The 24,758-nt window shown below is 42.5% G+C and overlaps 2 protein-coding genes across 19 annotated transcripts in view; one reads left to right on the top strand and one right to left on the bottom strand.

Annotated features, from left to right (window-relative positions):
* MED12L (mediator complex subunit 12L) overlaps positions 1–24,758 on the bottom strand; it is a 347,565-nt gene that overhangs the window by 167,716 nt on the left and 155,091 nt on the right. The gene's annotated exons all lie outside the window — the stretch shown is intronic.
* Positions 1–24,758, top strand: part of P2RY14 (purinergic receptor P2Y14) — a 62,272-nt gene that overhangs the window by 12,593 nt on the left and 24,921 nt on the right. For 3 of the 14 annotated variants that reach the window (XM_043474007.1, XM_043474005.1, XM_043474015.1), the window contains exons 1-2: positions 17,530–17,940; positions 20,212–20,294. The exons of 1 other annotated variant lie outside the window; for it this stretch is intronic. Coding sequence is in view for 1 of the 13 variants with exons in the window: in XM_043474004.1 (XP_043329939.1) it covers positions 18,478–18,506; positions 20,212–20,294 (112 nt within the window). In the remaining 12 variants the exon portion in view is untranslated. Of the gene's footprint in view, positions 1–12,041; positions 12,132–13,514; positions 13,616–17,529; positions 17,941–18,371; positions 18,507–20,209; positions 20,295–24,758 lie in introns of those variants that run through there. 10 more of the 14 variants (XM_043474009.1, XM_043474016.1, XM_043474011.1 and 7 more) reach the window with 9 other exon arrangements.

Here is a 24,758-nt window from a genome sequence, read left to right on the forward strand (position 1 = left end):
ACGCACAGTGCCAGGAGCAACCGGTAGCATAAAACTTCCATAGCGATGTTGGCAGTGTTGCACCACAAACAGAAGCACTCAGGGGAAAGGAGGAACTGAAAAAAGACAAAGGACGGTGGCAGCGAAGCCCAGCGCACCTGTGTACACCACCCGCAGAGCCTCGGCCAGTGGCTCACAAACCCCTGTGATTAAGCTTAAGGCACAGACATCAATCAAACCTCTCCTTGGATCAGAACCAGGCAGAATCATTGAGAACAGGCCTCCCTTGCCTTTGCCTGCCACCTTCAATTCTCAGGGATACATGGCCCTCCCTGTTCCAAGTCCTCTCACTGTTCCCCGAAAAGGGAAGTGACATCTCAACATCAGAAGTGTTCTGATACTGTTTCATTCATGAGGCGCATCTTACTCAAACAAAGTCTTATAGGGAACACTCATACACTAGACAGATGGAAACGGAAAGGCTCTTAATGAGGTTAAGACAAGAACTCCAGCTCCCCTGAAAAGCCCTGGAGCCCAGCCCAGAAGCCAAGAAAAAGCTTGAAACCACTGCTCACACCCCTCTTTAGAGACAGGAATGACTGTGGATGAGCCAGCCACATACTTCCTCCCCCCCCCCCGGAGAGAAGGCAGCCTGGGTATACTGTAAGACTGTCACCACTAATGCGAGGGGGGAGGAAGGGCAGGAGGGGAAGCACTCTGCAAGTGGGCATTTGAGAAAATGAGAACAAAGACTCAAAACCACTTTCATGACACAAGATATAAACACAAGAGGAAAATCAAAAAGCCAAGGACAGTTCTCAAAGGTGAGAAATCAAGCCATGGTATTTCTGTTTTTTGAAAATTGCTCAGCAACCATTACAAGCCCATGCTCTGAAAAATACACTGGAGGACAGCTTTTCTGAACTCTCTGAAAGGTCACGTGCTCTGCTCTTTGCTGCCGTCATCGCTATTCAGACTAAAGCCTCGAAACGCAGTATCATACATGAACGTCTACAAGCCCCTCTGCTGCCCTGATCCCTTCGTTAGTTCAAGCAGCTTTACTGAGTACTTCCATGGTGCCCGCTGTGCCGGCCACAAAGCCGTTCATCTGACACAGTGCTTGACTTCAGGAGCTCAGAGTCCTGGGGAAGGAGCCGACAGACAGAACGGGCCGGGGCGGTACGGGACCTAACGGGGCATGCCGCGTGGATGAGGTGACCAGGTGTGGCCACAGTGAAGACGCGGAGCCAAAACAGGGGACCTGAGCACAGTGAGGAAGACACGGGGAGGAAGCGCGTCTGCAAAGCTTTCCAGGTGGGGCTGACATGCTGGAGGGGGAGGACGGGGAGGAGGAGGCGCAGAGGGAGCAAGAAGGCTGATGCAGCACAGGAGTGCGTCTGAGAGCACAGGAAACAGCCAGAGACCCGGGCGAAGACCAGCCGGGTCAGAGAGGGCCTGGCAGGCCACAAGCAGATCTCAGTCACAATCTCTCCCCGTGGGTGCCACCAAAGGCATGCCCTGATGGGGTGTGGGCTCCGGCAGCTGGCCACAGAAGAGGCCGTGGGGGTGGGAGGGAGAAGGTGTGAAGCAGGAAGGCAGGCGGGGAGGCTTCCCAGCAGTGATCATGACCAGGAGGAAGTTTTTATACACGCAAACTAAACTGCAGTATGAGGAGGAACAATTTCAGGCAAAAGGCATTTCATCGAATATAAATGAGAACCCTCTCCGGGCTGGCTTATGTGCACCTTCCACAATTACACACCAGCTCAGGAGTTTAGGTTTCAGTTTCTGAGAGACGGGCGCTAAGAAATTTTCAGTAAAGGCTCTTAGGCAGTTTCCTCCTCCTTACCTGAGAGAACTCACTCCTGCTGCCCTCAATTTTCCAATTTATAGGACTAGACGTCCAATAATTATTTAGTTTTATGCTAAATGAGCACAAATTCTGCCTGATACCCCATTGAACAAGTGTTTATAAAACAATGGAAATCATTATAGCACTGGTACTGAGACCAATCTCAAAATACGACCTTCAAAGTTTTCAGGGGCATGTCAGAGGAGCAGGGAGTAAGAGTATGAGGTATTTATAACGATGGAAAAATACGAAATAATCCAAATAACCTTTAATGATTCTCTCCTTCAATGGGATGACGTGCAACGATTCAAAAGAGAAATGAGCTTTAAGAACTGACAGGGGTGAGGTCCAGAACCTGGTGGCCCAGTGGTTAAGACCTCACCTTTTAATGCAGGGAGCGTGGGTTCAATCCCTGGTCGGCGAGCTAAGATCCCACATGCCTTCTGGCCGAAGAACCAAAACATGAAACAGAAGCCATGTTGCAACAAAATCAATAAAGACTTTAAAAATGGTCCACATCAAAAAAAAAAAAAAATATTAAAAAAACACTGATATGGAAAAGCCATGGAGACATACTGCTAAGTGGGTGGGGAGCAATGGTAAGATAGCAACCTATGCTTTTCAAGGATTTAACAACTGCTCACATTTATTGCGGAGAAGGAAATGGCAACCCACTCCAGTATTCTTGCCTGGAGAATCCTGTGGACAGAGAAGCCTGGTGGGCTGCTGTCCATAGGGTCGCACAGAGTTGGACACGACTGAAGCAACTTAGCATGCATGCACATTTATTGAGGGCTTTCCACTCTTTCAATATCATACTGATGCTTCATGAGTAATGAGTGTTATCTCACTGAATTCTTACAACAATCCTACGGGATGCAGAGAGGCAGGAGTGTGGGTGGGTGTGTGGGGGTGAGCGGGTGTGTGATCAGAGGCTAACTCAAGTTCAGCTCTTCGGGATCCTATGGACTGCAGCACGCCAGGCTCTTCTGTCCTTCACCATCTCTGGATCGTGATATTCGTGTCCACTGAGTTGGTTATGTTATGTAACCATCTCTTCTCTGTGTTGCCCCTCCTCTCTGTGCCAATCTTCCCAGCATCAGGGTCTTCTCCAATGAGTCAGCTCTTTGTATCAGGAGGCCAAAGTATTGAGGCTTCAACATCAGTCCTTCCAACAAATATTCAGGGTTGATTTCCTTTAGGATTGACTATTTTGATCTCCTTGAAGTTCAAGGGACTCTCAAGAGTCTTCTCCAGCACCACAAGCCGAAGGCATCAATTCTTCAGCGCTCAGTCTTTCTCTGGTCCAACTCTCACATCCGCACATGACAAAACCATAGAGACGACTATATGGGCCATTGGCAGCACAGTGATGTCTTCGCTTTTTAATATCTAGGTTTGCATCTCAATTTCCTGGCTGCAGTCATCATCTGTAGTGATTTTGGAGCCCAAGAAAATAAAATCCGTCACTGCTTCCACTTTTCCCCTTCTATTTGCCATGATGAGTTAAGTATTTTAGCCAGACTCAAAGAGCTGCTAAGTGAGGGATTTTAATCCAGGAATTTGGAATTTCAACCCCGTAGCCTGAGTTTTTAACCTCTACATTACTCATCTCTCAGAGACAAGTCCTTATTCACCAAGTGTATTAGATAGATTTGCTCCTGGATTCTTTCTTTTAAATAACATTACAGGGAAAAATGTTAGTGTTTCTGGGAAATAATTTTAGGGAAAATTGTTATTAATTTTAATGATGAAATATCCAAAGTTCATGACTTCGTGGAAAGTCAGTATGACCCAAATTGGGGTTACCTTCAAGATCAAGTACAAGGCAACTTTACAAATAAATGTTACTCAAAGGCTCAGTGACCTACAGTAATTCTGTCAGCCCTCATTATATCGGTAATCTGTGAACACCACATTTGTATATTTCCTTCTAAGTCCAGCTATTTGTGAATGTTCAGCAGAGGGGATGTCATGATACCCAGTTTAAAATTAAAGAGGAGTCCCTCATTTTAAGACAAGTTGAAAGATATCAATCAGCAGACATTCTCTCAACAGTTCCACTTGTTGATTACAAAGGAATGACAGATATTTCAAGGTGAGGCTGATGTTCAGCCTAATTACTAAAGGGTACAAAGCATAGATCTGTGTGTACTCCTGAGTCACTGACCCATCTCTGCACAACCTGATCCACACAGAAACATCCTAGTTCTCAACGCTCAGCCCCAACACACTCCCCTAAAGGGGTCTCCTCTCCTCCCCCTGCACCCCACACCACCCAGCAGTGATTCACAGTGGTGTTTATTACCCTAGAAGACCAGAAGAGGGTACACATTTGAGACAGAGAATAAACGTCTCAAATTCTCAACTCAAATCTTTACCAGCAGTGTGACCTCCATCAAGATGCTTAACCACTCTGAGCTTTACTGTCCTTGCTATATTGGGGTAAAATGACAACACTTACTCATACATCAGCTATCAGGTTTTAATGAGTTACTGTAAATAGGGTGTGTAAACACAACAGTATCTGGAATGTTATAAAATTTCAACAAATGTTAGGTGTTATTACTACTATTTTTACTAAACTCGTGCATAACTAGAAAGCATAAAGTCCCCGAGTGACTATTCCTGTACTTTTCATTTTTACCATTTACAGAAAAATAACTGGTTACCCTGTCATCTTTTAACCCTTTTTTTATTCATCCATATTTCTAATTTGCCCATGCATTCCTTAGAAATGTTTAAAACTGTACTTGTTTTAGTAAATGCAATTCACTAAAAAATTAAAGCAAGTTAATTTTTAAAAGTAAGTTGTTTAAAGTAAAGGGAATTCATTCAAGTCTCCTCCCACCCTCCCGGCTGGGTGGGGACCCACCAGAAGAGTCTACACCACATCCAGTCTGTGGCTGAGTGAGCATATGAGTCAGGACCACCCAGCAGGTACCATCTTGACATTCACCGCAGGGCCCAGGTTAACGCCTGGAGAAAATCTCAGGGTGTGACCTCTCCACGGAAAGGAAAAAAAAAAAACAGCAGCTAGTGACAAACCACAAAACAGAACAATCACTGGTGTGTGACTTACTCTAATAATTCTTATAAGATTTATTCTGCAAACTAGAGTGCTTAGTTTATATCACAGGACTGAAACAGGGCTTCCCCAAAGCCCTGCTATTATATAAAATATAGATATGCATTTTTCTAGCTTTCTGGCTTTCATCAAATTCTGAGAGGTCTTCACCACCTAAAGCTGCTACAAATTGTCAATTTAGTAGTAATTCTCAAACTTGAACACACTTTAAGAAGTTTGGAGTCACCATTAAATGATTAATAGTAATCAGCTACACCCATCAATACAGTGAGGACTCACTGCATCCCCAGCAGTAAGATGAACGCTAGCTGACTCCAAACTAGAAAACGTCCTGAGCTCCCCACTTCAGATTACAGATCTGAAATATTTATCACATAACCAAAAAAGGTGGGGAGGCTGGGGAATTTGGCTCCAAATAACTTAGAATTAAAATGTTGGAATTACAGAAGGGAGAGAATAGGGTGGATTAGCAGAGAGACATCAAGAAGGAATCAGAACAGAGAATAAACACAGCACAAAGAGAAGGCACTGGGGATAAACTGTAAGCCGGGACTCTCTAAACTTGTGTGTGGAAAAGCTACAAGCTCTTTTACATAGTTCATGAAAGAATTCTCCTGAATACTGGCACAGAGTACTTATACACAGCAGATGGTCAATAAATGGACTCATCAATGCCAACCCTACGTCAGAGCAGCATTCACTACGAAGACAGACAAGGTAGCACCTGTCTGTCTTGAGGCTCATTTTAAGGCTTTAGGTAAGACCTGGGCTTTCAAAAGATTTGGGGACTTCGAAATTTCTCTTCTGACTCTCAACAGTGTACTTACCATGGGGCAAACATATGTCTCATATGCCCATGAGAGAACCAGTTCACTCCTGCAGCCCCACTCTAATTATAATTAACACCCTTTTCTGCTCTCACAAGTGCCCCAGTTGGCATACTAAATTCTGAGGTCACCCTATTCAAACCTGTTTTGGTTAAACCTTTGGTAAGTGACATCTCTTCTGAAGTATTTCCTGGAGCAAGGAAGCTCAGATCAAAAGGTCTCTCCTCAATCTTAAAGTTGAGATGAAAAATACATTACAGTTCAAAAGGAGATATTCATAGCATGTCACAGAGAGCAACCTTCTCAAAGCGAGCTACGCGGCCACTGTCCTACAGCACCGTAATCAGATGCAAACAGAGCTCAAGGCTTCAGGTGAACCTTTTTCTCTTGCCATTCCATTCTAGAGCATCACCAAATGCTTTTTACAAGGGTGGGGGGGGTGTAAGTTTGATTAATGATAATAAATAATCATGTATTTAATATATACATAAGTACATGTACTTATCAGAATTAGAGAAATTAAGTTATCTTAAGCAAAAAAAAAAACCTTAACTCACTTTAAGAAGAACATACACGTGCACACGCTAAATAAAAATGCAAAAGAGGAAGGCACTGTCACTCAAAAAGGCAAATACTTCGGCGCCTATGTTACTATTGACCCCGTGGGGCTCCACGGCCCACGCGTGTCCCTGCAGGGCAGATAACTGTCCGGGCCCGTGGTCCTCTCTGTGTTCTAGGCCCATCTCGGAAAGGCCTGAAGTGCATATGGATACTGCAGCTACCACAAAAGGGGGACATGTTCAAACATAGCACGAATGAGAAGTTACTAGACAGTCCTGGTTTAAGACAAGCTGTTTCCGTTTTAAACACTCTAGCCCCCAAAGACATCTGACCCAGAAAGCAGCTCACATTATCCCAGGAAGGGCCAGGGAGGTAAAGAGGCAAACCCCTACCGCTTGGTCCAGCGCACAAGCTCAGACCTGCTGACCGCACACCAACGCAACCAGGTCTGGGAAGGGAGGGAACCCAAGCCTGAATTAATTGGTTATCTCACTGGAGTTTTGTGCGTCCTGATATTGTAACTTCCCAAAGACACCAGATTTAATTAGCAACCATCCCTTTGTTACCTCTTATCTCCATTGCAGCTTCTAAATGTCAATTCAGTGGTCTTGAACTACTAAAATATCTCTGAAGCCCACCGCTGCAACTTGTGTGATAGACTTATTCTAGAACAAAAGTGTTTCACAGAATTCACTAGAATGGCATGGTTTTCAAACTGCATTTCTTAGCCACAGGAGATCACAGACGTAGCTTGGTGGGCAACCGGTAGGGACTGAGTAGGCAGGACAAGTCCTCGCTGCATCCCCATCTGCATTCAAAGGTATACTCTCACCTGTTTAAATGGAACCAATCGAGTTCCATTTAAGGTTTCAGTAAGGAAAAAGTGGATTCTACTGCTCTGCCCCTCAAAACAAAACCAGACATACACACCATACACACAAACCCCATTTGAGAACATGTTGCCAGAACCAGAGTCTGAATCAACATCTTAAAACATACTACAACTGCCTGAAAAAGTCTGAAAAATTTAAGGAGGACTGAGAAATTTGAGGAGGAAAGGATCTTAGATAATCTTTCACGCAATTCACTCATTAAAACTGAGGAATTAAATGAGCCCGTGAGCCTGTAAGTAAAAAGCATATCCTTACAATATCATCTCCATCCCCACTTCCTGCCCATGTTTGTTCACACCTTTCCCCAAAGTTCCCCAAACCTCACCACTGACACGAAGCGTTGAGATCCTGTTTGCACAACCTCCAAGAGATGGTGCATCTATAGCATACAGGTGGACGCTCCAAGAATCAAAATGCTAAACCTCTTTCTAAGATATGCCTACTGAAGGGCATGCGGGGAGGAACAGAATACAATTATTATTATCATCATCATCTTGACTTGGAGAAATCAACAGAAATAACACTAACATTTATTAGTTCTACTTGGCGCCACACACTGTGTGCGTTCCATGGGCACTATTTCCCCTAATGCACACATCAGCTCAGCCAGGGAGGCAGCATTGTCAGCGCCATCTCCCGGGTGACAAAGGCCAAGCCTAGACAAGAGCACCCACCTCCAGAGCACCCTCACACCTGCCCCAGCCGGCAGAGGCACAGCGCTGCCCGCAGGACCCTAAAAGGGCCCAAGCACATCAGCTTCTGATGAGCAATTTAAAGTGAACCCAGGTACAAAGGAAAAGCTCCCCACATTCCTCGGGATGTGTCACAAATCTGGTGATCCAACAGAGACTCTGAAAGTAGCTTAGACAGTGCCAGTTCTCCTGCTGCCAGGGGCACCATGGAATTTACCCGAGGGCCAGTCCCAGACTACACTCCATTCATCACCTCGGTCTCCTTCCTCCTCCAAGAAGACATTAGGAAATTTTCTTTACCTGGTGTCTATGTGGCACTCATACTGGAACACACCAAAATTTTCTTATGTCAGCAGCAAGTCAACAAAGAGAGTAGTGAAATTATATTAGAAGTAATAAGTGTGAGGGTCTGGAGTGTTTGATTATGCCTCTGAGCTAGCTACTAGGTAGCTTCCAGATCTTCCTAATCTACCACAAATAAGTAGTGTATGAACTCGATTTTGTGCCTCTGAATGAATCTGAATCACAAAGGTTGGCCTAGAGATATCTCAGCACCATAATGACCCACACATTGGAAGAATATGTTTATTGAGTCTGCACCTTCACTATTTTATTTTATAAAAAATAGAGCTCCATGCAAGAAAAATTGAACTTAAAGCCAAAACATACTGATGCTTATGTTGTCTTCAAACAAAATGTCTAAAATGAGTTTAAAAAAAAAACAGTGGGAAAGGAAGCAGTAAATATGAATTACCATTCAAATGTCATCATATGTGGAGGAAACCTGTAATATAAAAATTTGTGAGAACCTCATCTACACCAAATGGTGCAAAGACACTTAGAAGATAGTCTGAACATAGGCCAGCGGAAAATTATAATAAAATACAGATCCATAAGTACTATATTTAAAGTGCCGTTTCAAAATCATGTTTTCTCCAAGCAATCATTACCTTTGACAGATAGGAAACTCCCTACAATGCATTTCAAGTTTTTTTTAATTCTCCAGTGCAGAATAAGACTTATGACAGGCAACATTCATTTTGCTCTTCATGTGCTTGGCACGCATATAATGCTGTTGATCAGTCACTCGGTCGCGTCCAGCTCTTTGTGACCCCATGGACGGCAGCACACCAGGCTTCCCTTTCCTTCACTATGTCCCAGAGCTTGCTCAAACTCATGTCCATCGAGTCGGTGATGCCATCCAACCATCTCAGCCTCTGTCGCCCCCTTCTCCTCCTGCCTCCAGTCTATCCCAGCATCAGGGTCTTTTCCAATGGGTCAGTTCTTCACATCAAGTGGCCAAAGTATTGGAGCTTCGTTTCAGCAGAAGTCGTTCCAATGAGTAGTCGGGATTGATTTCCTTTAGGATTGGTTGGATCTCCTTGTTGTCCAAGGGACTCTCAAGAGTCTTCTTCAGCACCACAGTCTGAAAGGATCAGTTTTTTGGTACTCAGCTTTCTTTATGGTCACAGAATATGCTGAGTTAAATATTATCACTGCTTTTGCAGGGATCATCCCAAGGAAGAGACTGCTGAGACACAGAGAGGTTGAGTAATGCGCTCAAGGACCCACAGCCAGGAGAGCCTGAGCCGGTCTTATGAGGGCAAACACTCTGGGGCTCTCCCTCCCAATTAATCAGACATAATGCCTCTTACATCCTCTCGACCACACGTTAAGAAATGTCACAAATGCCTAAAAGATAAATACGCAGAGCTAAGATCGTATAAATATTTAGACTCACTAAAACACGCCAACTGGCGTTCAGTAAAACAAGGATTAAGCTGAAGTTGTAAAATTACAGCTACAGAGAAAGATTGTACATCAGATGCCTGCCAGGCAAGATCACTTAGAAACCATCCCAAATGACTGTGAGAAAACTTGACAGATTGAAAATGTCGACAGTCTCTCATAATCGTTTCCTTTTTAAAACCATACCATCTCTTTTATTTCAGAAGCAGCTGCATCAGGGTGCTGCTTTTTTTGTTTTGTCTTTTGAAACAAAAGGCTTCCAACAGGGTGATAATAAGCATCTGAACTACACACAAATAGCAAATACTTCATACGTAGAGTTGATAAGTGATATTTGGTTTGGTAAATGGCAAGAGATTATTGAGCAAACTCAAACACTGTTTTTCTCCGCAATGGCCTATTAAAAAAAATAAAATAAAATAAGCCTCTGTCATTTCCCACAAAACACCAGAATATATTAACAACCAGTCAGCTGAACTAAAAAAATATTTACAAAATATCCTGTCTGGGCTTTTGCTCTCCTTGCCTAAGGAAAAATAAATGTTTCCTGCCTTTACTATGATTTTGCTTCATCTCTTAGGCCTTTAATAACAGAAACTCATCTAGACATTGCTAAATAACGCTATCTGCACAATAAGCTTTGGTCTTTCCTGCAGGGCAGTAGGCTGATGTGATTTCTGGCAATGGAGAGGTACTTTTAGACCACACGGTTTGTCTAAATTAGGAACAAACAGTAGATAACCATAACAACTTCTGGAGTTGGATACAGTCAAGAAAGAGGAAGCACACTCCATCCTCACTCTCTGTGGAGACGGAGTGAAAGGAGGGATGGAACGAGGGGTAGGAAAGGGACTGGATGCCCGGCTTCCTCACCTAGGAGTCCAGGGAAGTGAAAACACTGAAGTACTCCATCAGATGAGATGTGCCATCTCTAAAGGCTTCCAGGCTCCTGCATATTGCTCATTCCCTTGTGAAATATGTTTTCAGTTTGGAGGCATTTCTCTCAGAATTAAGTACGGCTAAGTTACAAAAAGGGGCTTCCCAGGTGGCTCCATGGTAAAGAATCCATCTGCCAAAGCAAGAGATGCAGGAGATGTAGGCTTGATCCCTGGATCAGGAAGATCCCCTGGAGAAGGAAATGGCAAGCCAGTCCAGTATTGTTGCCTGGGAAATCTAATGGACAGAGGAGCCTCGAGGGGTCCATGGGATTGCAAAGAGTTGGACATGACTGAACACACACACACACGTTATAAATGAGCTTTTCCATAACGATGGTTACTGAGCCAAAGTTTCTGTTCAAATGTGGATCTTTCCAAAGAAATCAATGTTTATTAAAACTTCAAAGCATAGCATTTTATACCTCCCATATACTTAGTGATAACACAGCTTCAAGAAAATTATGAGGCAACAATTAGCCTTTGCTCATATTAATAAGAGCCCCTACCATTCACTGACTACTTACTCTGGCTGAGAACAGCAATTAAGAAAATACACATTATTTCATTTAAACTTTCAAACAACTTGAATGAGGCAGGTGACACTAAGGGAAACAGGGATGCAGAGAGGACATAACTCGCCCACCGTCCCCAGGCTGGTAAGAGGCAGAGCTTACTTTTGTACCCCAGGTTGACTCTATGTTATATGGGATTAGCTCTAAAGAAATACAGATTGATCCCATCCTGACCCTTTCTCCATGATTGAGTAGACAAGTTTGCTGGTGTTTATGGTTTTGTTTAGTTTTGCTTTTTCCTCCCTTCATTTTGTGCTGGATCAAACTCCAGCCAAAGACGGCCAGAGGTTTCATGTCAGGGGCGGACTCTAACAGATGGCTCAAGATGCCCTAGAGGAGGGCTGAAAGGCTGCAGGAAGACGGGCTGGGACGAGTCTGCCACGGGCACACCCCAGGACAGGGGTGCTGCTTCCGGCCCGCACGCGTCTGCTCAGCAACAATTGCCTGCCGTGGACCTTCTCTTTCCTGGGCGCTCATCATTGAGACACCCTCCCCTTTTTGAACTATGACAAAGGTTTAGGTAGACATTTAAGTCACATTCTCACACTATGAGGGTTATCAATTAGCATGAATCCTCAAAGTAAGTTTTTTTTTTTTTTACAAACTAATGAGAGCCATAGAGTTCCTCTCACATCCCCATTATTCAGCTGTTAGCTCTCTTTGCAGATTGCTTATTTTTACATGAAACGGGTCTCCCGACAATCTCATCAACTCCACAGGACAACCCCCAGCCTGCCTATTTATGACTCAGACGCTTTTACCTTTTAAGTGATTGTCTGTATTTTTAAATGAATAAAATCAAGGGCCTTGCTTATCAAGTATAATATAAGGCTTCTGGAGAAACTACAAAAGGCAAAGGATCACAATCTGATTTGGGCTTTTGGTGGCAGGTTACGAGAAAGAATGAAAAACACAGTTCTGGAAGCATTTATATATCACGAATGGGACTTTTTCAAGATAGCAATAATTGCAAGCTGCCAAAAGCAAAATTCTAAAACGAATAAGCTGGAAGGGCTCTTCAGTGAAATATATCAGAAAACAATGAATAACAAGGATGTGTCAACAACACACATTTTCTCTGCCTGTTGAGGTATAATACTAAGAAGTATCCATCCAATAAAAGTCGTATTATGTAAACACACACCTGGACCTCATGTGTTTTCTCTAAATGCAGCTGCTGGCAAAGGACTTTCAGGCTTATTCATTTGCATATGGTTAAGAACTGGACTAAATTTGGTTTGGCTCAAACTGTAATATTAATGTGATAACAAGAGCTAACATTTATAGAGCTTGTTTACATATCATAACTAATTCTAAGTGGGAAAATGGGCAGCCTGGATGCACAGGGAAGCCTGCTTGCATTAGGCAAAAGGGTACAGTCTCTCCTGGTGACAGAGACAGCTGGGGAATTATGATCCCTTTTAATGTAAGCGATGGGCCTCAGTTATAAACAATGCTGCCATGGTTTTAATTATTTGAATAAAGGTTACTGATTTATCAAAAAAAAATATAGACATAATTATCTAGGTGAAGAGAGGCATGGAGAATAAAGGAACTGTATCTTCATTTTCCACATCAAGAGACACGCAAGGAGGACAAGAACTCTCAGTTACAACAGGAACATAGGGATTGACACCCCAAAGTAGCAGCTAAAAAAGTGATCGAGGGGAGGCACTGGGGCACACAAAAGGGGCAGGATTTTTTTATAAGTTTTATAAAATTGATTAAAGTACATAAATGTATAACTTCAACAAAAAAACTTTTTAATTAGTTTAATTTGAATTACCAACAAAAAGAAATCAAAATTAAAAGGATGTTTATATTTCTTAGACTAGGAAAACAAAGAAGGGAGTACAAAAAAAAAAAGAAGGGAGTCCAGTGGAGGTCCTCACCTTCATTTACAATCATGTCCTTGTCTCTGAAAGATCTTGCCTTCTCACTGAGATGGAGTCTTAGGAGACAGGGTGCCCAAGAATTGCTAACAGGTAAGGTGCCAAGCCAAGGAAACCAACCTGGCCATGTAGGATGAGAGAGGCCACAGAAAAATATCGTGTCCTCCAGCCCAACAAGCCAGGTGACTGCATGACAGACAGACACAGGGAGCATAAGCGAAAGACTCTCCTTTCCCCAAAACAAGGAGATGGCCATTACTATCAGCAATTCAGCAGAAGGTTATATACACTGTCAGGAGTGGCCTAATCAAAACTCAAACTAAGCACCATGGGGATAACCATTCGTTCATTTTTAGGGGGAAGATAAAGAAAAGCTCCGCAGGTGGTGGAGTCTGGCCTGTGTTTTAAGAAATGCACAAGAGGTCAACAGGTAGAGATGGAAGGAAGGGGCCAATCCAGCAAATCTGAACGGAGTCAGTGGTGGAAGGAGAGATGATGTGTTTGGAAAAGGGACACGGTCAAAGCCACATCTCCTGTTGCCGTTGCCTCAGGGCAACCTGAGGGAGAGTGTGGTGAGTGTGCCTCCTGGGACAGACAGTTATTTCAGTGGTTACTGGGTCAGTGCAGAACTACAGACACGATCAACTAAAATACTGTAAAAGGCTGTGTGCCTCTTAAATTATCTAGCTTACAGGACATCCTCCTGTTTAAACTGTTCTATTTCACACTGGACACACCTGAATCCGAGGCACTGACATTTATCTCGTTGTTCAGGGATCCTGTCATACCTCCAGGTTTCCCCAAGGGCTCACCTTTGCTCTTCACTAATAATTTCCCAAAAGTGTGGAATTCATACGACTCAGAGGTTTGAGTTTCAGGTACCTCCCGTTCTCCCTTCAGCTTAGAAAATAGAACCATTATAAAAGTACAAGTTCCTTTAAAAAAGAAATTCCCCCCTTTGGCATTCTCATGTAGCTCTTGTTAGTTTTAACACTGCGATCATTATCTAATCCCATAAAACTGGACCAGTTTTGATGTGCACAGCCCCAAGCACTGGTTTTGGTTATTAAAAAAAAATGCTCTTGGCTCAAGGTTTCATTGTAACTGAGCTAGTTCTAGCAGTTACTGGATTACAAACAAACAAACCTATTCCTGCATGTCAAACTGACTATTTTTAAAAGTCAATTTATTTTTATATCATGGATCTCAAGCCTTCAAAACTAAAAGCGAACACATTAACTTTTACTCTGGCCTTTATCAATGTTTAGAAGTCTCCTTTATGAAACACACCAAACACTGTAAGTAAAACTTGGAAGGAAAAAACAGCTTCCCAGAGGAAGGGTGACCAAACTGTGTCTGAACCTGGGTTCCCACAGGTCTGAGAAATACTCAGGAGGATCAAACTGAGACAAGTTTACTCAACTTGCAGTTGAGTAAAGTTTACTCAACTAGCTATGCATTTACTTTAATTAAAAGATTAAACACATAAAATCTGTAATTTCATTCTACTTAGAGGAAAGCTAAATATTTGATTTTTAAGGTGATGCCATGTCAATGCAAATCAGATATAATAAATAGAGCAGATGGTACACAGATGATAAAATTTCAGACATGAGTATCATCTCCACTTTTCAAAGCACCAAATGAAATTTGAAGACTTTTTTTTTTTTTTAATAATAATCAAAAATACTGTTCAGCATTTGTTTTTCAAGGAGTCACTACAGAGGCAGCTCCCAGCCCTGAGCAGTGGGAGTGGCACCCCCAGCTCCATCCCCAGAACTACACTCAGCTTCTCAGCATGAAGATGTCAGAGCTGCGAACTGGGTCTGGGAGCATCTCTGCTTTATCTCAATTCATGTGCATCCGTTAGCAAGATCTGCTTCTACTCCAGACTTCCCTGGTGGCTCAGACGGTAAAAGCGTCTGTCTACAATGAGGAAGACCTGGGTTCGATCCCTGGGTTGGGAGGATCCCCTGGAGAAGGAAATGGCAACCCACTCTAGTACTCTTGCCTGGAAAATCCCATGGACTGATAGGCTACAGTCCGTGGGGGTCACAGAGAGTGCTACTCCATTAGCAAAACAACTACTTCTACTTTGTTGACTACTCCAAAGCCTTTGACTGGATGGATAACAAATAAACAGTAAGAAATTCTTCAAAAGATGCGAATACCAGACCACCTTACCTGTCTCCTGAGAAACCTGTATGCAGGTCATGAAGCAACAATTAGAACCAGACATGGAACAACAAACTGGTTCAAAACTGGGAAAAGAGTACATCAAGGCTGTATATTGCCACCCTGCTTATTTAATTTATATGCAGAGTACATCATGCAAAATGCCAGGCTAGATGAAGAACAAGCTGGAATCAAGACTGACTGCTGCGAGAAATATCAATAACCTCAGATATGCAGATGACACCATCCTTATGGCAGAAAGTGAAGAGGAACTAAAGAGTCTCTTGAAAGAGTGAAAAAGGAGAAAGTGAAAGAGGAGAGTGAAAAAGCTGGCTTAAAACTCAACACTCAAAAAATGAAGATCATGGCATCCATTCCCATCACTTCATGACAGATAGATGGGGAAACAATGGAAACAATGACAGACTTGATTTTCTTGGGCTCCAAAATCACTGCAGATGGTGACTGTAGCCATGAAATTAAAAGACACTTGCTCCTTGGAAGAAAAGCTATGACAAACCTAGACAGCATGTTAAAAAGCAGAGACATTACTTGCCCAACAAAGGTCCATATAATGAAAGCTATGGCTTTCCCCAGTAGTAGTATATGGATATGAGAGTTGGATGATAAAGAAAGCTGAGCGCCGAAGAATGGACGCTTTTGAACTATGGTGTTAGAGAAGACTCTTAAGAGTCCCTTGGACTGCAAGGAGATCAAGTGAAGTGAAGTCAAGTCAAGTCACTCAGTCGTGTCTGCCTCTTTGCGACCCCATGGACTGTAGCCTACCATGCTCCTCTGTCCATGGGATTTTTCAGGCAAGAATACTGGAGTAGGTTGCCATTTCCTCCTCCAGGAGATCTTCCTGACCCAGAGATTGAACCCGGCTCTTCCGCATTGTAGGCAGACACTTTAATGTCTGAGCCACCAGGGAAGTCCCAAGGAGATCAAACCAGCCATAGAGCACCAAGTCTGACGGATTAAATACCATGAACTTATCAGTGATAAGGAGCCACAAAAAGGACACGGGCATGCTTGGGTTTTAGAAAGATCCTACTCACGGGTGACTGGACGGCAGCTATTATGGGTGGGGAAAAGACTGGAGGCAGGGAGTACGGGCCAAAAATGACTTTGAGTTTGGTGAGAATCATAGATAAGAAATATTTAGGTATTAAAAAAAAAACAGATTTTAGTGATTGACTGGATAGTTACGAGACAGTGAATCAGAATTTAATGTTTTATAGCGCTTGAGTGATCCATGGACAACAGTACCAAATAAAAGGGACTTAAGGTCAATCGGGGCTTTCAGGGGTTTTGTTTCATTTTGATAATGATAATATACATATCTGATAATGAGCACGCTGTCTAAGGACAAAGGGAAGAGAAACTGGTAAAGTAAGTAAAGCTGACGATGTCGGTCCAGAACTGGCAGAGTATGGGAGATCCAGGCTCGTCCTCCAGGGAGACGTATCATGACTGCATTAAACCAGAGGACTACGTAAGAAAAGGAAAGGATCCCTGGCAACAACCTGTTAAAGAAGGCAACAGTCCAGAAATTAGCCACCTGGGCTTCCCAGGGGGCACTAGTGGTTAAAAAAACAAAATCTGCCTGCCAACGCAGGAGACACAAGAGAGTTGGGTTCAATCCCTGAGTTGGGAAGATGGTTGGAGGAGGCCATGGCAACCCACTCCAGTATTTTTGCCTGGAGAATCCCATGGACAGAGAAGCCTTTGCAAACCCTGGTCACAAAGAGTCAGACACGACTTTAGTGACTTAGCACTCAATGGCACTCAGAAATTAGAGACAAACAGCGTGCTCACCTGGAGAAAAATTAGGAGGCCCAACAGCACCAAGTCCAGGTTGGGGATGTGTAAGCCTAATTCCTGGAGCAGAAAGGGAACCAGCAAGCCTCACGGTCCTCGCCCCCCAGAACCGGGTGAGGCTAGACAGGAAAATCACTCAGGCTCAAAGGAGACAGCTTTGAGGTCCTTTCAATCTCTCATCTCATTTGACAATGATCTTGGCCTTTGCTGGTCAGGACACTCCAGTAAACACGCACTGAGAGTCTCCTCACTCCTTCCCCCGGCACTCAAAGTGGGACATGTTCCGGTCTGCTTTACTCTCAAATACTTTCTCAGTTTTCCAACACTCTTCAAGGAGTTAGTGAGGCCGTGTGAACTACAACTTGGAAATACGTCCCAATAAATACAGAAGCTATTCTTACAACAGCCTCACAGTCAAAGGTCACAGCCAGGCATGGGAAAGATCCTGCCTCCTGCTGCTAGCTGGAGCGCTCACTTACCAGATCGGTTGCACTCGCTCACGTTCACTCTTGCTCACTGGCTCTCACTCTCCCTGTCTCTGCATCTGTCTGTCTGTCCGTCTCTCTCGGTACCCAGTTTCATACCGGTTACTGTTTGGTCGAGCCTGGATCATTTGTCACCCTAAACGCAAATCAGACTGAACTCACACAAGCACAGAGGAGAGAGCTGGGCTCCAGAGAGGACTGGACATCTGTGGTACTTGACGTTCAAGTCCTTGGCGAGATGTCAGCATTTCACAGAGCACTTTAAATGTTTCATTTGAGAGCTAATGCAGCATTCCCCACTGGTCAACAGCAGGAGTCCAGGCAGAAAGCAAAGCAGACTTCCCTCAACATCAGATGTTACACCCAGTGGCTGAGCCAGTCTTGCCTTCAGAAACCACAAGAGACTGGATAAACTGGTAAGTAGAAAAGCCCATCCAAGGCAGAGTGTATTTAAAGAATATTTGTGATACCACTGTAAAATGGCCCTTTTGCGCTATGTCCTAGATTCCTTTTTATAATAGACAGAGTGACAGATTTACAGGTGAGATTTTACTTTTCCAGGTTCCAAGACTAAACTAGGTCCAATTAATTTTTCTCTGTAAATGTTCTTTTTAATTGCATGAAGCAGGATTTTCTTTCACGACCTTATGCACAGGCTTTTGTAAACTCCTGTTTTAGAAACTTTATCTTATTGCTTGTAAAATATAAGACAGTGTTGTGTGTCTGTGGATAGTGAGTTAAAATCAGTTTTGGAAATGGTAAAGAGCACAAATACAGCTGGGCTATGATGTAATCCTCAGAGCTGAGGGAATCCAGTAAAGAACTAAAATACTGGAGGGGAAAAAAACAGGTTTGGTGTAACAGCACAAAAGGCCACAACCCCACTGAAAACTGAAAGCAAAGATGAAATACTTCATGCAAGCGAGCATTTTAAGTCTTCTCTGAAGCGCTAAATGCCTGGGCTACCTGTGTGGATTGAAGGGTGAGTCCCATTTGATTTTCGGGAATTTTAAGAGCCTCAGTTGCTGTTTTAATTTTAGCTTGTACTATATGTCTCAGAAGTTTTCTGTTTGTTTTTTTTTAATGGAGTGTTTATTATAAGCTCTCATACATGAAATATTTTCTACTTTGAAACTCCTCACATTAATAATAATTTACATTCCCCAGCCAGTATTAATAGTGTTACACAGAATCCCCCAAAATAATTCAAATATTTCACTAATGACTTCCTTTCTAAAAATTTAAAGAAACTGAATTGCATAGATTCTTTCCTCACAACATCTGTTATTTGCCTTTCGGTATGAATTTCTCACACAAATCTCCTTTTATTTATTTTTCCTCTTTAATTCAATAAAGGGGAAAAAATATTTTTAATGGAGGATAACTACAATGTAGCGTTTGTTTCTGCTCTACAACAATTTGAATTAGTTACATGTATACACGTAACTCTCCTTCTTGAGCCTGCCTCCCAATACCCCCATCCCACCCATCTAAGTGGGAACAGAGCCCTGAGCTGAGATCCCTGTTATATAGCAGCTTTCCACCAGCTATTTTACACACGATGGTGCATATATATGTCAACGCTATTCTCTCCATCTGTCCCACCCTCTCCTTCCCCTGCTGCATCCGCAAGTCCGTTCTCTATATCTATGTCTCTACTTCTTTCCTGCAAAAAGGTCATCAGTACCAGTTTTTCCAGATTCCATACATATGAGTTAATGTACGATACTTGTTTTCTCCTTCTGAACCTCACTACAACTGACTCAATTTCATTTCTTTTTTATGGCTAAGTAATATCCCATTGTAGGTATGTACCATTTCTTCTTTACCCTTTCATCTGTGGATCAACATCTAGGTTCCTTCCATGTCCTGGCTATTATAAAATGTACTTCAGTAAACATTGGGATACATGTATCTTTATGAATTATCATTTTCTCAGGGTATATCTCTAGTGGAGAGTTTGCTGTTTCTTATGGTAGTTTTATTCCTCATTTTTTAACTAGGAATACTTTTCATACCTTTTTAACTAGGAACACCCTTTAACTAGGAATAGTCACCATACTCTTCTCCCTAGGGGTTGCATCAATTTACATTCCCACCAACTCAGGGGAGTTTCCTTTTCTACACATCCTTTCTAGCATTTATTGTTTGTAGACTTTTTGATGATGGCCATTCTGATCAGGGTGAGGTGATATCTCATTGTAGTTTTGATTTGAATTCCTCTAATAGTGAGTGATGGTGAGCATCTTTTCATGTTTCTATTGGCCACCTATATGTCTTCTTCAGAGAAATGTCTGTTTAGGTCTTCCACTTATTTTTTGTTTGGGTTGTCTGTTTTCTGTTATTGAGCTGCATGAGTTGCTTGCACATTTTGGAGATTAATCCTTGGTTAGTTGCTTCATTCGCAATTATTTTCTCCCATTCTGAAGACTGTCTTCTCATCTTTATAGTTCCCTTTGCTATGCAAAAGCTTTTAAGCTTAATTAGGTCCCATTTGTTTATTTTTTATTTCCATTACTTTAGGAGGTAGGTCAAAGAGGTTCTTGCTGCAATTTATGTTCAAAGAGTGTTCTGCCTATGTTTTCCTCTAGGAGTTTTATAGTTTCTGATCTTACATGTAAGTCTTTAGTTCATTTTGAGTTTCTTTTTGTGTATGGTGTTAGAAGTGTTCTAATTCATTATTTTAGATGTGGCTGTCCAGTTTTCCAAGCACCACTTACTGAAGAGACTGTCTTTTCTCCATTGTATATTATCGCCTCCTCTGTCAAAGGTAAGGTGCCCACAGATGTGTGTGTTTATCTCTGGGCTTTCTATTTTGCTCCAATTACTTATATTTCTGTTTCTCTGCCAATACCATGCTGTCCTGATGACTGCAGCTTTGTAGTATAATCTGAAGCCAAGAAGGTTAATTCCTCCAGCTCCATTCTTCTTTCTCAAGATTGCTCTGGCTAGTCAAGGTCTTTTTTGTTTCAATCCAAACATTAAAACTTTTTGTTCTAGTTTTGTGAAAAATGCCACTGGTGATATGATAGGGATTGCACCAAATATGTAGAGTGCTTTAGGTAGTAGAGCCATTTTCACAATATTGATTCTCCCAATCCAAGAATATATTTCTCCATCTGTTTGTGTCATCTTTGATTTCTCTCATCAGTGTCTTATAGTTTTCTGCATACAGATCTTTCGTCTCCTTAGGTTTATTCCTAGGTATTTTATTCTTTTTGTTGCAATGGTGAATGGGGTTGTTTCCTTAATTTCTCTGACTTTTCATTGTTAGCTATAACAATGCAAGGTATTTCTGTGCATTAATTTTGCATCCTGAAACTTTATGAAATTCGTTGATAAGCTCTATTAATTTTCTGGTGGCATCTTTAGGGTTTTCTACATATAGTATCATGTCATCTGCAAGCAGTGATTGCTTTACTTCTTCTTTTCCAACCTGGATTCCTTAAATTTTTCTTCTCTGGTTGCCATGGCTAGGATCAAAACTATGCTGAACAACAGTGATGAGAGTAGGCATCCTTGTCTTGTTTCTGATCTTAAGAGGAAATACTTTGTTCTCACCACTGAAAATAACGTTTGTTGTAGGCCTATTATACATGGCCTTTATTATATTGAGGCAGGTTCCTCCTATGCCACTTACTGGAGACTTTTAAATAGGTGTGGAAAACTATCAAAAAGCTTTGTCTGCATCTATTGAGATTATCGTATTTTTTTTTTATCCTTCAATTAGTTAATACAGTGTATCACATGGATCAATTTGTATAAACTGAAGAATCCTTGCATCCCTGGATAAACCCCACTTGATCATAGTGTATGATCCTTTTAATATGTTGTTGGATTCTGTTTGCTAATATTGTGCTGAAGATTTTTGCATCTGTGTTCAGTGACACTGGCCTGTAATTATCTCTTTCTGTTGATATCTTTGTCTGGTTTTGCTAACAGGGTGATGGTGGCCACATAGAATGAGTTGCTAATCTGTCCCTATTCCCACATGTACTTGCCTCCAATGTCCACAGCTGCCAGAGTCAGGGCATTTTCTTTTGTGGGAACACACTGCCCTTTCACACAATCCACAGACACAGTCTACCAGCTGACCTTGTGGATTTAATCTGCAGCTCGTGCAGGTGATGGAAAGGCTTTTGATGCTCTTCCTCAGTCGTTCGCCCCTGGAGCTCAATTGTGGTTTTATCCCCACCTCTATAGGTGGGCCACGGACAGGAGCCTGCTCCTGAGGCTGCCCTAGAGGACCAGAGTCTGCCGCAATGAGGACCGAACAGGGAGGTGGCATGCCTGCTTGGATCGTGAGGGCCCCGGCAGCACCAGTTGCACAGGGAAGCCAGAAGCCATCGGCTCAAGGGATACAGCTCTATCAGGAGCTTTTTCTAGCCTCTAGCAGCAGGCACACGAGAGGCAACCGTGGGTGGTCCTTCTCTCCTGCTAGGCGGCCAACGTGAGCCTGCAGGGAGAGAGCTTACGGTGATGGCTCCACCCCTGCGAGGGGCTCAGCAATAGTGCCCTGCCTCCAGGGCCGTCAAGCTTTCCTCCAAAGGCATTCCCTGTTGCGGATTTCCTTCCTCCCGTTCCCTCAGACCATCTCCCCATGATCAACAGCAGTCCTCACCCCAGGACTGCTCTCCACTCCCCACGCTCCAGCTCGAGCCCCCGCATGCACTGGTGGACATGCGTCCAGAACGCGGTACACAGGCCTGTGGCAGATGGTCCATGTGGCTCTCTATGCAGACTATCACAGATCAGCTGCTTCACTCTCTGATCCTTCAAATGCTTCCCTCTGTCCCAACCGACTTCCCTGGAACTCAGGAATCTCTCCCCTGCTTTAGCTTCCCACCCCTGGGGTGCAAGTCTGGTCCTGCTTGCTCTCCTCCTGCTTCTCACTTCTTTCATCCTACCCAGTCATGTGTGGATTCATACAGTCCTTCCTGGTGATCGAGGCTCCTGTGGTATTCAGCCAGTGTTCTGTGAGAACTACTGCATCTCTAAGTGCTGTCCAGGGCGTCTGTGGAGACAGATGCACTCCATGTCCACCCGCTCCTCTGCCAACTTAGACCCAGTTCCTAATGTCTTATAAGTTTTCATTTCCATCTTGATTGATTCTTCTGATTTCTTCCTCTGAGATTTCACATAACACTCTTAAGTATCAAGCATTGGTACCATTGTAAGCCTAATTAGTGGATGGAAAGAACAAAGTATGTAACTTGTGAAACTTATTCTATTGCTTGTTTTTCTAGAAAGTTGGGTAGTAAATTCCATAGAATCTAAATTAATAATTTAAAAACTTAGTTCATTTTTAACATCCATTCCAGTTTATTTCCCAGTCCAAAAAAAAAAAAAACAATAAATACATCTTTTGCTAAGGAGCTCCATTTTCTGGAGAGATTGTAAGAATACTTCAACTGAAATAAGGCAGAGGTTTAGAACATATTTTGCCAATGACAAACATTGCCATCAAAAACTTCAGAAATCACTAAATTTAATACTTGCTATAAGTTGTGACTTCCTTCTTCATAAATTACTCTCTAAAGGAGTCTTCCCTAATTCAGTTTTATACCTATCACTTCCCTGCCAGCTTTCTCCACTTAAAGAAAGCATTCACAGGAGAAAATCTATCCACTTATATATATAGACCTTTAGACATATGGGCAGATCTCACACTTAACACAGTTAAAAAGAAGAGACTGGCTTTTGCAACTAATTCCTCTTTCCTCCGTTTGGGCCAACTGTCTGCAACAACTCATTCTGGGGAATAATGCTCCGTGGCCTTCTGCGCTTCTTCAACAGAAAACATTTCACTGGCTACTAGGCAGCATTCACACGTGTCATCAGATAGTTTGAGAAAGAAAAGCCATAATAAAAGTTTAATTTGTAAAACATAACCAAGATCAAGGCTTACTGACTTTTGGTCCTATGCCCTTTTATGTAACTATATAGATGTTCACTGTTCATGTGTAATTTTACTATAAACTATTTTAAATAAATCTGCATTAGCCATATGAAATTGACATTTTTTGCACATAAAATATAGTTAAATGTTAGCAATTTTATATGACTCGATCTAATAAAAAAGAAAACAGTGTTAGAAGGTAGCCCCAGCAATCAAAGGGTGAGGGAAACATCACTATTAACAACCTACATAATTCACAAAATCACTGAAGATTTTGAATGTGGATAATTTCATGGTTACTGCAGCCATGAAATTAAAGGGTACTTGCTCCTTGGAAGGAAAGCTATGACAAACCTAGACAACATACTACAAAGCAGAGACATCATTTTGCTGACAAAGGTCCATACAGTCAAAGCCACGGTTTTCCCAGTAGTTTTCACGTATGGTTTTGAGAGCTGGACCATAAAGAAGGCTGAGCACCAAACAACAGATGCCTCTGAATTGGGGTGGTGAAGACTCTTGAGAGTACCTTGAACTGCAAGGAGATCAAACCAGTCAATCCTAAAAGAAATCGTTGGAAAGACTGAATATTCATTGGAGGGACTGATGCTGAAGATCCAATACTTTGGCCACCTGATGCAAACAGCTAACTCATTGGAAAAGACCCTGATGCTGGGAAAGATTAAAGGCAAAAGGAGAAGAGGGCAATAGAGGATGAGACGGTTAGATAGCATCACTGACTCAGTGGATTTGAGCATATTCCAGGAGACTGGTGGACAGAGGAGCCTGGCATGCTGCAGTTCATGGGATCACAAAGACTCAGACACAACTTTGCGACTGAATAACAAACACCACCACATAACTCATGTGCACTACTGAGATTTAGGACTTCTAATTATCCTTACAAGTACTCCTCTGTTTTTAAAGCCTCTGCACAGATTCTGTTATCAAAAGTGGGTATTTCCAGCAGCCAAATTACACTGAGAAAGAACTTCTGTCACTGGCTCTGTTTTACTGATTAGGAAACTGGAGTTCAGAGAGCTTTGGTGATTCAAACAGGATAGCACAACTAATAAAGTCCAAGGGTTGAACTTAAAAGGAAAAAGTCATCTGGCTTCAAATCAAATGCCCTGTTGCCTGCCCCATCCTGTCTCTGACCTAAGGAGGTAAACATATCCAATAAGAATTATGATTTATACACAAATAAAAGCTGGAGGGAGATAACAAGAGTATGTGAGACTGCTCTGCACCTTAACTAGGTATTTACACAATAATGGCAATAATCACATTTTATAAAACAATCAATATTATTGGGACTCGGGTTTTTAGAGAGGA

The sequence above is a fragment of the Cervus canadensis genome, chromosome 7 (genome assembly GCF_019320065.1).
Source record: "Cervus canadensis isolate Bull #8, Minnesota chromosome 7, ASM1932006v1, whole genome shotgun sequence".
Classification (NCBI taxonomy): Eukaryota; Metazoa; Chordata; class Mammalia; order Artiodactyla; family Cervidae; genus Cervus; species Cervus canadensis.